Here is a 14243-nt window from a genome sequence, read left to right on the forward strand (position 1 = left end):
TCATTTGTCCCCGTTGTGAATATAGACTCCATATTGATTTAGAAGGATATAGCATTGGTTATTTGGGAAAGCATAGTCCAGTTTTTGTTTTGAAGAAAAAACCAATCATTTGATGCCTCCTTTACTCTGTTATAAGTTAATTTCTCTAAATATAGGACTACAGAAGAATATTATCAAGTGATCCCATTTGGGGATACATTTTTGTTTATTTCTATTATATGTGTGTTTTATGTGCATATACACAAATGCATATAGAAAATATTTTGGAGGGAGACACGCTCAACTGTAACAGTGGTTGCCTCCAAGGATTGTCCTTTGGGTTGGGGGTGGGGCTGTTGGGAACTAGGGAAGCCTACCAGTTTTACTCTATGTATTTCTGTATTGTTTGAATTTTTTTTCAACAAGCATAAGTGACTTTTATAAAAAGAAAAACGTCAATCATAAAAACAGCATTAGTTATAATAATTCTTGCTTATATTCCAGTTCCACAGCCGCCTAGGTTAGAACCTCAGGAACCAAATTCCGCCACTAGTACAACAATTGCAGTTTATTGGAGCATAAACAAGGAAGATGTCATTGACTCATTCCAGGTTTACTGCATGGAGGAGCCACAAGATGACCAAGAACTAAACGGTAGGGTTGCTAACACAGATACAGGTGCATGTGTACATTTCTGCATTTTAATGTGAAGTATTTAATCATATACATATTATGGTGCTTTCCACAAAGCATTGATAGCCACTTATAAAAGCAACAACAAACCAACAACCATATAATGAAATAACGTATAAGCAAAATTTTGAAATCAGGTTCAAGGAAATAAAAAATGTGTGTATATCATTGTGGTCAACATGACTATTGTAACTGAAATTCAAATTTGACTTTGAGTTCTGAGGATAACAGACACAATTAGGTGATTCTCCTTTTCAGAAAGGAGGTAACACACCAGAGTTTCAGGGAGAACAAAGTTTCAATCAGTACTGAAGTCTAAAAGACAAGTGCAATGTGTGCCACTGTGTAGAAGAGAAATGAGCTATACCTATGACAGTGTCCTCCACAATAATTTTAATGCAAATGCAGCATTGGATTGGCATTTTTTTTTAGCTCTACCTTTGATAGCAGTTATAAACAAATTATAAAGGTTAATTCAGAGTTTACACTTCTCAAGGCATGGGCCTAGATATGGTATAGTTTTCTGGTGTCCCAAATGAATGCATAAATAGAGGTGAAAGTGCTTAATAGGGTGAGTGGATGACATTTCTTACAGTTGAGCCTTTGTAAATATCTCTCTGTTCAGTAGAACTTCTAATAAGATCTAGAAGCCAGGCAGTTTATGGCTGTACTTCCTGGTGAATCAGAGATGAGAGTGCTGGCATTTTGGGTTGAAGACAGACCCATATATTTTAGAAACCAGGTGAGCATGTGACAGGATTGATGTGCCACAGGAACCCGATTTGTAATAAGGAATTTGTTATATTTCACTATTACCAACATTTAAGTCTTTTGAGATGTTATATGATTCTTATTTAAATTATGAAAAAAGTAAGAAAAGCAACCATAGGCATAGTGTAAAGTTGGTTATGTTTGTCCATAAGAATTCCTATTTTCTTGGGAACCTATTACCATATAGTTGTCACACCACAACAAGATAAGTAATATTATCCCCATTTGCAAATTAGAAAATCTTGTGAGGTTAAATAATTTGCCCAAGGCCACACACCTTACGCATGACAGGGGCTGGATTCAAACATTGGTCTTTCAGCCTGCAAAGCTTATATTTTTGTTTGCTTGACTCTGTGTTTGTTTTGTTATATAGTAGTCCTCCCTCATCCGAGGTTTAACTCTCCAAGGTTTCAGTTACCCACAGTCAATCTCAGTCTGAAAATATTAAATGGAAAATTCCAGAAATAAACAATTCATTAGTTTTAGATTGTGTACCATTCTGAGTAGTATGATGAAGTCTTGCGCTGTTTCACTCTTTCCTGCCTGGGATGTGAATCATCCCTTTGTCCAACATATCCACATAATAGCTGCCATCTTGGCTTTTAGATTGACTGTCCTGATGTCACAGTACTGGTTTTCAGCAATCCCTTATTTTACTTAATAATGGCCCCAAAATGCAAGAGTAGTTGTGCTGGCAATTAAGTGATTCCTTTAGGTGAAAAGATGAGTATACTGCAATAAGGTATTTTTACAGAGAAAGAGAGAGAGAGAGAGAGAGAGAGAGAGAGGACCACATTTACATTCACATCACTTTTATTACAATATATAGTTATAATTGTTATATTTTATTATGTTATTGTTGTTAATCTTTTGCTGTGCCTAATTTATAAATTAAACTTTATCATAGATTGGTATGTATAAGAAACAACATAGTATATATAAAGTTCAATAGTGTTTGTGGTTTGTACTGAATCGTATATATAGGCATCCCCTGGAGGTCTTGGAATGTATCCCCCTCAGATAAGGGGGAGACCATTGTACCACTCTTCGTCTCGCTATATATCCGGTTAGATCATGGAACTTGACGGCTTTCCAAGATTCCTCTTAGCAACTATTTATTGCCCGGAGTACTTTTTTAAAGTGTGTCATCTCCCCATACCTCCCCCAAACACTTACCTGTGCTGTGTCTCTTTCATTCAATGCCTTGAACTCTGTTAATGCCAGTTAGTTAATCTTATGGTCTACACTGTGATACAGTGCTGTGTGAAGTAAGTCTCCAGTAACATACGTTATGTGCATTGATAAAAGGAATACTGAGGTAACAGGACTTAGCCTGAAAGGATGATTTTGTTGGAAACTGCAGTCACAGTTTATAGGCTATGGGGAAATATTTTGCAGTGTATAAATCTTTATGACATTATTTAAACCAAAGTATAGCTCATTGGGAAAGAGACGTGCAATTAAAGAAAACTGCTGAGTTGAAAAACTCCTAAATTTCCTTTAAAAGGAAACAATCTGTGTTTCTTAAGTGGAAGGGTTCTGAAGATGTGACATTCAAGAGTAATAAGGGAAGATAACTGAAATTGTCATAGGCTAATTTAAAAAAGAAAATCGTTCTTTTTAAGGAGAGAAAATTTCGGTAAGAATAATCAGATTGGCCCATGGGAGAGGTGTTAAGAATGGTATTAATATTTACTACTAAAATATTGAAAATAAAATAACATAAGAAATTTTAGGAAATGTCTTGATTGAACAAAGTCACTTCTTAGAATAGTTTATGACCTATCAAAGTTATTTAGGTATTTCTATAATACAAATTGTGGAAATCCCTAGTTGAAAGAATTCTGGAATTCATGAAAAAGAACCAAGATTTGAAACTAAAAATCATACTGAATACTAAAATGGTTTACTAATCTATAAAGATGCTTTATACCATCATAAGTTTAGAAAACATGAGTTTATCCTTATTTTATTACATACTCTCCTGAAATATTGGCATTGCTTCTTAAGAATTATCTTGAGAATGTATTACTGAGATTTAAGCTAACATAAATCGTGCAATTTTAGTATTTGCTATTGAAATAAGTTATTTTAATTGTGGTACATGGCGCTCAGAATCTTATTAATATGCTACTGTTTTCTGTTCACAAGTAATACAATGTCATTCTAAATATCTCTTTTTAGAATGCTATTACTTTTTTATGGGTTCTAAAATGCTAGCTATCACATAATGATATCTGTAAGTTTATCGGTTTGGGTTTCCACTGAAAAAAGTTGTAGACCAATTTTTTTCAATAGCTAGAACTGTCAGTTAACTTTGGAAAACACCCTAGAGTTTATGATTGTGTTTCATGCTAGACTTGGTAGAAGAATACAGAGTCACAGTGAAAGAAAGCTACTGCATTTTTGAAGATTTGGAACCTGACCGATGCTATCAAGTGTGGGTAATGGCTGTGAACTTCACGGGTTGTAGCCTGCCCAGCGAAAGGGCAATTTTCAGAACAGGTAAGGAGATGTTACGGGGGTGGTAGGAGGCAATCCGGAATTCTTCACGGACCTTTAAGATCAATCAATAAGCATTTGTTAAGCACCTATTATAAGCTGGGTGTTGTGAAGTGCTGGGTATACAATGATGAATAAGACTGGGTTCCTGTTCTCAAGAAACTCATAGTCAAACGGGGGAGATAGAAAACATGGTCATAAAAAATTTGTGGTAAAGGCCATGATCCAATTATGCTCAGGTTATTACGTGAACACTCTAGACGGGTATCTGAGATAGCCTGGAGCAGGGGCAGAATCAGGAATGGCTTCCTAGAACTAATGCCTGAATGAAATCCTTTAAAGAATTAGTAGGAAGTAAAGTGTTAAAGGAGTGTATTTCTTTTGAAGAAATTCTGTGAGCAGAAGCATCAAGATAAGAAACAGTATAGAGTGTGCAAGACACAAAAAGAAATTTGGTATTGTTTCTTTGACTTATGAACAAAGAGAGGAAAGATATGAGATGAGAAAGTCTAGTGTATAGAGGTCACATTTGCTAAGGTAAGAAGCTTAGGTTTCATCATGTGGAAAACCCCAAAAGGTTTTTCAGTGATGGTGTTAGCTGGGATTGCATTCTCATGATAGAGTCTTCTCACGGAGCTGAAGTCGCTATAGCATCAGCCTAGTTGGCCTTTAAGATAAGTATAACTACCTCAGGGGAAGAAATGACTTACTCCCACCATTTCATGTTTTCTTCTTGCCTTTTATAACAAATATTCATTGAGCACTTTGGAAAGTCAAGATCATGGCTAACTTTTGTGTAAAGGGAGGGGGACAAGAATCTATTTTTATTTGCTTGTATATGTATAAGGAAACTCAAGGAGGATTTATAGAAAGCTAATGTTGGAGGCTGAGGATGGGTGAAAACTGGGCAATTTGGAAGGCAGGGGTGGGAGGGAGATTTTCACTATACAAATTTTTATACTTTTTGGGTTTTTAACCCAGAATGTGTTTTTTAATCAAAAATAAAAATAAAATCATGTTTAAGCAGCCTTCCCAAGGTACCAGGGAAGCAGAACTGGCATTGATTGGCCCCTAATTGACTTGGTTCTCTCTCCACAGCACCCTCCACCCCTGTGATCCGTGCTGAGGACTGTACCGTGTGTTGGAATACGGCCACCATCCGATGGCAGCCTGCCAACATGGAGGCCACTGAGACCTACACTCTGGAGTACTGCAAACAGCGCTCTCCAGAAGGCGAGGGCCTCAGGTAAGGTCCCTCTCCATGGGGAGGTCCCACCTCTCCATAGAGAGCCTGGGGTGCCAGGAACCCAACCTAGGTCCCTAAACTAATCTCTGAGCTTATGCTCACAGAGGGAGAAAAGCTTCCTAAAATCCTGCTGAGCTAATTAAGTTGTCTTGATTTGCAATCCCATCATTATTCATCAGTGAATTCCAAGTTTGTAATAAAGAACATGCTACAATGCAGAATAATAACTCCCTTGTAAGAAAAATATATTTGAATTTTAATAAGATGGAACATGCTTTGAGGTATATTTAACTTGAGTCATTACACAGGATTTATGTATATTTTATGCACTTTTCAGTAGTTATATCAGGGTAGGTACCACCTAACTCAGGAAATTAATAGTGACCTTGTGTACAATGTAAACACATTTTTGTAATGTGCAATGTAAAATGTAAATTTGAATGTCTCTGTGATTATGTATTGCTAATATAAAGGAGCTAATTACATATGTATCATCACAGAGACATACCTGCCTCTCTAAGAGAATGAAGACTCTAGAGATTTTTGCAGGAAAAAAGAAATGTAAAGCTTTCTCAGTAAAATTATGAAGCAAAAATTTATCAACAAAGGCCTGCGCATCCAATGGGCATTTGGCAAATGTTAATACACTTACTGAGGTGGTGTTTTCTTAACCTCCACTACCGGGCAGTAGGGCAGCTTCATGTTCCATGATGAAAATTCACACCATTATTATTAATATTCATATTTTGATAGAGACATTTTTAGCTTTTTTAAACCAAATTTACTGAGATAAACTATTTCGGTAGGATATGGAACTTAGAAATAATGGTATCAAATTAGACAGCTTTTTAATAAAGTGTATTATTAAGCTCTGACCTTCATGATCAATCAACAACTTTGTATTTAGTTATGATGTGAGGTTTCATATGACTGAGCAATAATTATAGTTTCTTTCAAGTATGTGAAGACAGGCTTCACAAAATAATGATCAAAGGATAAATTTATGTTGAGTGGGGTGTGTATGGGTGGGATGTAGGCATTTCAGCAGAAGTGACAACCTCGTAAATGTACAAGAAACAACATCTCAGTTTACCTCCCAATTACTGGAAGGCAGGCTTCAGTGCTCAGCAAATGGTTGAGAGGTGAAATCAGGCCAAGACAGAAGAGGGAAGAGGAGAAAAAGAGAGAGGAAACAGGGAGGGAGAGTGAAGGAGACAGAGACAGAGACACAAATAGAGGGATTATAACTGACTTTTATTGAGCATTTACTATGTGCCAAGTCAATGTCCTAAATGCTTTATGTATGTACATTGCCTTATTTAGTCTTCACGAGAACTCTGACAGAAAACAGATGCTTCGAGAGGCTACTCAGCTAGTTAGTGGCAATCTGGATTCAAACTCTGTTTTGTAAGATTTCAAAGTCCAAGCTGCTAACCCCTGTTTAATGTCACTTAGGGGAGTCCCAGACCTTTTCTCCCAAGGCTGTCTCTCCCTCATTCTTTATCATCAGTGAGGAAAAACCAGTTCTCTCCGAGGCAAGATCAGGCTCTTAAGGAGTGCTCTGAAATGACTCATCCTTGATATGGCATCAGTCCCCAGCTGGCATCTGTATAGATAATATCAGCATAGTTGGATTCTTAAATCAGCAGAAATCTGGAAACTCTGAGACCTAGAGTGATGTCAGTAAAGACACTGTGATGTCATCTCATAAATGTGGCTACAGGGAGAAGGGACAGGGGGGTGGAAGGTGAAGTTGCATCCATTGAGGGCCTTCAGCATGCTGGGAACTGTGCTAAATCTCATTCAACCTCCTCAACAATCCTAGAAGCAAATGAGCTCCATTAAATGAGACTCAGGGAGGTTTAAATAATTTGGCCAAGGTGTCAAATGATGGAGCGAGAGTTTAGAGTCAGGATTCAAGCACAGATCTTATTCTTTCTACTCGCTCTAAAACTTGCGTCCTTATGCAGAGTTAGTTAGCATACTTCAGCAGCCTGACAACTGGGAGTTGTTGTGTATCTTTAGTTTCCTTTGTCACATGGAAAACATAGATGTAAAAAGAGAAGGCAGTACCATTCAAAACCCCTTTGATTAATGTTTTTCCTTTCTCTGATCATTCTGGGGGCCCTCAAGACAAAAACAATGGTTGATTTGATACCAACAATGAACAATGCATTCCACATAAATCCTTCTCTCAAAGCCAAAGAAACAAATGACAGTTCCATTTGTAGGGGAGCAATGGCCATCCACCAAGTTCACTAAGACAAAAATTGAGTTTATTACAACATGACTAGTCATTCGTTTATTCTATTTGAGACTTTGCCAGTGGGTTCATTTTTATTTTTCCCGTTAAAGGAGAGCATCTGAGCGGCTGGATAAGCAGAAGTTTATAGTAGTTATGAAACAATACAAGCATCCGCTTTTGAATGGATATAGTCCAGCAAGATTAGAAATGAAGGGGAATTCCACATGCAGAGTCTTGTAGAGAGTTTGGAGCTGTGTGAGAGATGAAGCTGTTTTCCAATTAGGTGCTAAAAGACCCCTCAGTGCCAAAAGGTGGAATGGTATGTCCAATCCACAGCCCCGGGATGACACTCCAGGCTCTGGATCCCTACTGGCCTGAAAACAGATGATTTTTGAAGAAAGCAAACTTCTGTTGACCGAAGATCACTAACTGCCCATTTGCTAAGCCTGTTGCTGACAGACCGTCAGAGTTATCCCTCATCAACAGAGAAGCCTCAATGCCGTATACCCCAGGTTGGCATCAACAGACTATGAAATAATTCGTCCTTAATCTCAGAGGTTCAGGGCTGCAACTCATTTGTATTTCTTTTGGTTCTCCAATTTAGGAGTTCAGGAGGGAAGGAAAATTCTCCTCTGGAGTGGCCATGTGTCTTAGGTCTTTTGATCATCCGGTTCTTACAACCAATTTAAAATTTGCCTTTTAGTATCAGATGGTTCAAAACTCTGCAAAACATTAACTGTAATCTATATTGTTCAATCTCTAAGATGTCAGCCGTAGTCAGCTACTCAGACAATGGAATCGACAGACAAAGAACCTCAGAACTCCATCACCTCTAGTCAACCAATGCAGACAATTCCTACTTTTCCATTCTCTTAGAACCACATTCTTCACTTTGGTTTCCTGCCTGGCAGTGCATAATTAAAGTTATTTTGTGTCTTGGAAAGAACAGCAAGCCAAGGGTTGTCTGATCCCACTCACTTGCTGGCTCCATGAAGGGGTCATTATGTACAGTGGCAGCCTTAGTGCCTGGGACAGGGTCTGGTATATTGTAGCTACTCACTAAATATGTGTTCCCTGAATGGGTAAATACCAGTTAGCATCGAACACATAATATACCAACAAGATAAGTTAGGCCAGCTTTCAGGCTAATCTCTTATTTAAAATGGGAAAAAAATAAACTGTGCTAGCAAACTAAAGAAGAATGGTGACAAGTGAATTTTAGTGCTTGGATAATTAATGAGGAGCTGGGACTAGTCTAATCTGTAGGCTGGAAACCTTTTCATGGATCATTGATAGTGAATCTTGTTTATCCATTAGTTCCATTAGCCGCTACGTGGGTTCTGGGTTTTATGCAAAAACCCCATGCTAAACCAGATCCAAAAGTGGATCCAGAGGCCACTTCAGGGCGGTGAGGGAGATCAAAGATTACTTCTTTTCGATGTGGCTCAGTTTGGCTGGGTGAGGATGGGGACCTTATCTGTGTAGATAATCAATAACTATCTGTTTAGTGAATGAATAAGTGGATGAATGATGGGATTAGCCGATCCCCTTTTGCCCTTGCCAACTTCAGGTCATCTAACTGGCTGGAATCTCTAGCAGAGCAGAGAGAGAGAACTAAAGAGAACTAAGAACTAAATGACTTCACACCAACCCCTGAAAAGACAGATAGCCTTAAAATCTCTGGTCCGGAGTAGGAAGGAAGTTGAAAGGAAATGAAATGAGGAAGAAAAGGATGAGTACTATGAAAACACATACACAGAGATATTGATTACTCTTTAGATTAGGGAGTCTAATTTGAGTTGCCAGAACAGAAACACACCCATTTTAAGAACTGCACTCATTCTCCCAGTATGATGGCCTCCAGATATTCCAAATATTTGGTTTAAGACCAAAGGTGCTGGTTGAAGTCTGATGGTGGGTGTTTGAATGGAATGGCCTACTGTGCCCCTAAGTTCCATGACTTGGTATCTGAAATAGCCAAGCAATTGCCTCCATTCCATAATCCTCACAGAAAACACATTTGCATATTTTTGTGTGTGGGCACGGTGGCTCAGACCCAGCAGTCAGCCCCTGTTGGGATTGGGGGTGGGCGGGAGTGACAATCCCTGGCTTGTGTGCGGGGGCTGAGGGAGCTCCTACTCACCCTTTCCTGTTTTTCTTTGAATGCTCTCCTCAGGTTGGGTGAGCTCAAAACACTTTAAAAAATTTTCCACCGCTCGGCTGTTTCTTCAGCTGTTCTGTCTCTCCTGTGTGGAGAGAAGTCAGCAGAACTGTGGGTGGAGGAGGGAAAACTGAGAGAAATATAGTACAGGGATTAGCTGTGTGGGCTGTACAGCAAGAAACTGTGTACTGAATGACAAATCTGTGAGACTCAATATGCCACAAAAGTAGCTGATAATGAACTTCCTGCTCCTCAGCCTTGTCTGAGCTTTGAACAGGGAGACCCTTGAAGGGTACGGGGTAGAGGTTATTGGGCTCTGGGTGCTGGACCTGCGAGCTCACATTCCTCCTGCTTCCAGCTTTTGGGGCCACATGTGATAGGGGAAGAACAGAATTGTCTGTCATAGTTGGGTGTTCCAGCTGGGGACACCTGCCACTCCATCTGTACAATAAGGGCAAATAAGGGTGAGTTTCCTAGTGAACTTTGTGCCGGAACAGAGATGAAAAATCCCAGCATTTTTTTTTTTAAAAACTTTTTACTAAGCTTTTAGCTGGGTAGGTGATGACTGGCCAACGGTCAACGGCAAGTGATTTGACCTTTATTTCTTTTCTTTAAAAAATTTTTTAAATTAAATTTATTGGGTGACATTGGTTAATAAAATTATATACATCATCTGTATATTGCATCCAGTGGTGCAATTGGTTAGCACACAGTATTTATATGATTTGACCTTTTCCGCAATGTGTGGGTGAAGGAGACAGTCATTCCTGCCCGTGCTGGCTTCACAGGGTGACAAGAAGGTCACTGAACATGATTGGACCAAAATTCATTAAGTAATTATGAGGTAATAGCCAATCTTTATATAGTATTGCTTTCCTGACCCAGGTTGTAATATCCCTGTCTGTGAGGAGCCCTGGGGAGAGCGAGTAATCTGAAGGTGATCCCTACTCCGCCAACATTCTTGGCTTTCAGCTTTTCCTAAATCTTTCTCCCCAAATGAATCTCATTTAACTTTGATCATTTAAAATCCTATATGCCTCCTGGTTGTAGAGTAAAACCCCAGTCAGTGGAAACCCAAACTGTTTCATCACTTCTAACTTATGTTCTGTCAATTTCCAAAAGTATTCAAGTTGCTCACAATGAAAGACCCAGACATAATAGAACCATTAAAAACAACTCTGTAAGAACAAGAGCCAGGTAATGTAGGGGTTAGGAAGTTGTATCAGAAACCACAGGCTAAGAACAGTATCTCAATGGAACATAAAATTTAAATCTGAACTTCCTGGCAGCTAAGGTGAAAACAGGAGAGAGCAAGAGGGAGAAAGAAAGAGATTACATAACTCATCTCTTTTAAAAAGGAAGCGCAACATTTCACTAAGAGAGACAATTATATTTCCTGACATTCAGCTCTAAGATGAATTTCTCATGTAGATCTTTATATAAGGGCTATTGAACAAGATAATAGTGATTGTCTTTAAAAGCAGTTTTACAAAAGAAGAAAAAAAACATTCCCTATGTAACCATTTTTTAAGTGGGATCTTGAAAGCATAATGTTAAATCACTATTCCATGCAGGCATTTCTATGGGACCTCAAGGAATTGTCCACATATGTGGCCTTGGAGTGGTAAAGGAGAGATTAGAGGTTCCAGAGGAATGAATGTTACTAGACTCCTGGGATTCTCTGTCTGAAATATAAATGGCATCATTCAGGCTTTGGAGGGTAACTATAGAGAAAACAAAAACCCAGGATCCTTCTGCTAGAATCTGTGGCTCACTTTGATTTTGTGAAATTCTAAGTACAGGAAAGCCTGAATCTCATGTTTGGTCACATTCATCCCTCATGTTATGTTTCTACACTATTATGAACTAATAGTGATGTTTAGTTAACACGGAGTCTCATACGCGGTCTGACAATTAAGTTTGCAAACTTGCCACGTGCGCTTACATTGGCAGCACTATACAAACAGCTCGGTAAGGTTTCATAACCTTGGTATATCAGGGTCTCACAGCTGTGTGTGTGTCGATGTGTGGCAGTGTCTTGCTGAGTGGCATTCATTATTGTTGCATTTTTTCATGTGCTGTCACGAGAATATCTGAGCTTGAATTAGAGCAACGAACAAATTTCTTGTTAAACTTGGCAAGAGTAGAAGTGAAATCAGGGACATGTTAGGCCAAGTTCATGGGGATAATGCCATGAAGAAAACGGCAGTGTACAAATGGATTAAACGTTTTTCTGAGGGGAGAGAACATGTCACTGAAGAAGAGAGGTCAGGGCAGACGATAACAAGTAGAACTGCAAAAATTTGTCAAATTGTGCATCCAAATAGTTGGCTGACTCTGAGAAGCATAGCAGATCAAGTAAACATCGATAAACAGTTAGAAAAATCTTAGCTGAAAATATTGGCATGAGAAAGGTGTGTGCAAAAATGCTCCCGAAGGAGCTCACTGATGAACAAAAGCAAAGGAAAGTCGAAGTTTGCCAAGACCTTTTGGAGAGGCAGGATGATGTTTTGGGCCATGTTATCACTGGTGATGAAACATGGGTGTAACAATACGGCCCTAAAACAAAGCATCAAAGTGCACAAAGGAAGTCAGCCAATTCTCCACAACCAAAAAAGTTCCATGAGTCCAAATCAAGAGTCAAAACAATGTTGCTAACCTTTTTTGATATCAGAGGGATTATTTATTATGAATTTGTACCAACTGGACAGTTAACCAAGTTTACTATTTGGAAGTGCTGAAAAGGCTACGTGAGAAAGTTAGGCGAAAACGACCTGAACTTTTTGCCAACAATTCATGGCTCTTGCATCACAACAATGTACCAAGTCACATGGCACTGCCTGTGAGGGAGTTTTTAGCCAGTAAACAAATAACTGTATTGGAACACCCTTCCTATTTGCCTTATCTGGCCCTCAGTGACTTCTTTCTTTGCCTGAAGATAAAGGAAATATTGAAAGGAAGACATTTTGATGATATTCAGGACATCAAGGGTAATACGACGACAGCTCTGATGGCCATTCCAGAAAGAGTTCCAAAATTGCTTTGAAGGGTGGACTAGGCACTGACATCAGTGCATAGCTTCCCAAGGGGAGTACTTCAAAGGTTACTGTAGTGATATTCAGCAATGAGGTATGTAGCACTTTTTCTAGGGTGAGTTTGCGAACTTAATTGTCAGGTCTCATAATATCCTCATTTATCAAAAGAAAAATAGTCCTTTCCGAATAATTTTATGTGCCAAGGTTTTAAAAAAAATGAAAATCAATATATAAAGAATTTTCTCCTTAATTCTGATTTAACCAATTTTTTTCATCTTAAACAAAAAGTTTCATATTTACAGTTAAAGTTTTTATAAATGACTGCTAACAGCTAGAACTATTTAGTTGGTTGTTCTTGTGTTTAATGTTGCTTTGTGTTCTCATGGATTTCTCTTCTTTTTCCTGTTTCTCCCTCCCACCTCTTCTTACCTCACACTTCCTATGATTGTTTCCCAAACCTAACTGATCATAAAAATCAACTAGGATGTTTGTTAAAGTTTAGATTCACAGGCCTCTCTTAAGAGATTTTGATTCAGAAGGTCTAATATGCCCAGGCAGGTTTGGGAAACCCTCCTGCACTAGCTGGTCCCCATAGGGCCCAGCAGTGTGCTCTGTTCACAGTTCACATTACATGATATTGAGCAGAATAGGCTGACTGTTGGTGCTGCAACAGGAACGCCAGGAAGAGCCCACTGTGTTTTTAAAAAACAATTATACTTAACCATCTGTTTTGTACTGCAGTGAAACACCATCCATAGGCTGCTCAGGAGTCATGGCACTGGATTCCTCCATATTGTTTGTACACGTGCCACACCCCTCCTCTGGGAGAAAATATGCTTAGATCTAGGTGTTAGACATGGCAGTACAGAGGACAGCCATTTACTAGTCCCTCAGTTTACATTAAGCCCAGGCACATTCCTTCTTTCCATTCCACACAAATTGTTGAATTATCAAATTTTTAGAGAAGCTACTTTATAAAGTTCAAACTAATGTGCAGTCTGCAAAACACGTTCAATCAAGTCCTGAGCTCTTGAGGTTGTAATTAGCTCAAAAGTAAAATATTTAATTAATTTTGGGTAGATAATGTCTACATATGGTATAAATTTACATGATACAAAAGGGAATACAGTGATAATTAAGTCTCCTTTCAACCTATACTTCACCGACTCAATTCCCTTCTCCAGGGCAAATACTATTACCTGATTCATACTTATCCTTTAAAATAGTCTATGCATATGCAAGCATCTATATGTTTTCGACACATGGTAGCATACTATATATATTTCTACCACTTTGCTTTTCTTGTTTAAAAATATTTCTTGGTTAGCGTCCAATGTCAGTACACATGGAACTGCCTCATTTGCAAAAACAATTCCATTGTATTCTGTTTTAAGAAAATAATTGAACTTATTTGACCAATTGAGAGACATTTAAGTTGTTTTCATTCTCTTGCTATCACAAACAGTACTGCAGAAAAACACCTTGTACATATATCCTTTCAAACCTGTCTAAGTATATCTGTGAGATAAATTTCTAAAAGTAGAATGACTGGTTAAAAGGTATGCACATTTTGAATTTTGATAGCTATTATCATACTGTCTCCATAAAGGT

At 38.4% G+C, this 14243-nt stretch overlaps 1 protein-coding gene across 1 annotated transcript in view; it reads left to right on the forward strand.

Moving 5' to 3' along the window:
* Nucleotides 1-14243, forward strand: part of CMYA5 (cardiomyopathy associated 5) — a 92936-nt gene that overhangs the window by 62451 nt on the left and 16242 nt on the right. The window contains exons 7-9 of the mRNA XM_033110234.1: nucleotides 484-633; nucleotides 3802-3948; nucleotides 5044-5191. Coding sequence (XP_032966125.1) covers nucleotides 484-633; nucleotides 3802-3948; nucleotides 5044-5191 — 445 coding nt within the window. The remainder of the gene's footprint in view (nucleotides 1-483; nucleotides 634-3801; nucleotides 3949-5043; nucleotides 5192-14243) is intronic.

This window comes from Rhinolophus ferrumequinum, chromosome 7 (genome assembly GCF_004115265.2).
Source record: "Rhinolophus ferrumequinum isolate MPI-CBG mRhiFer1 chromosome 7, mRhiFer1_v1.p, whole genome shotgun sequence".
NCBI classification, from domain to species: domain Eukaryota; kingdom Metazoa; phylum Chordata; class Mammalia; order Chiroptera; family Rhinolophidae; genus Rhinolophus; species Rhinolophus ferrumequinum.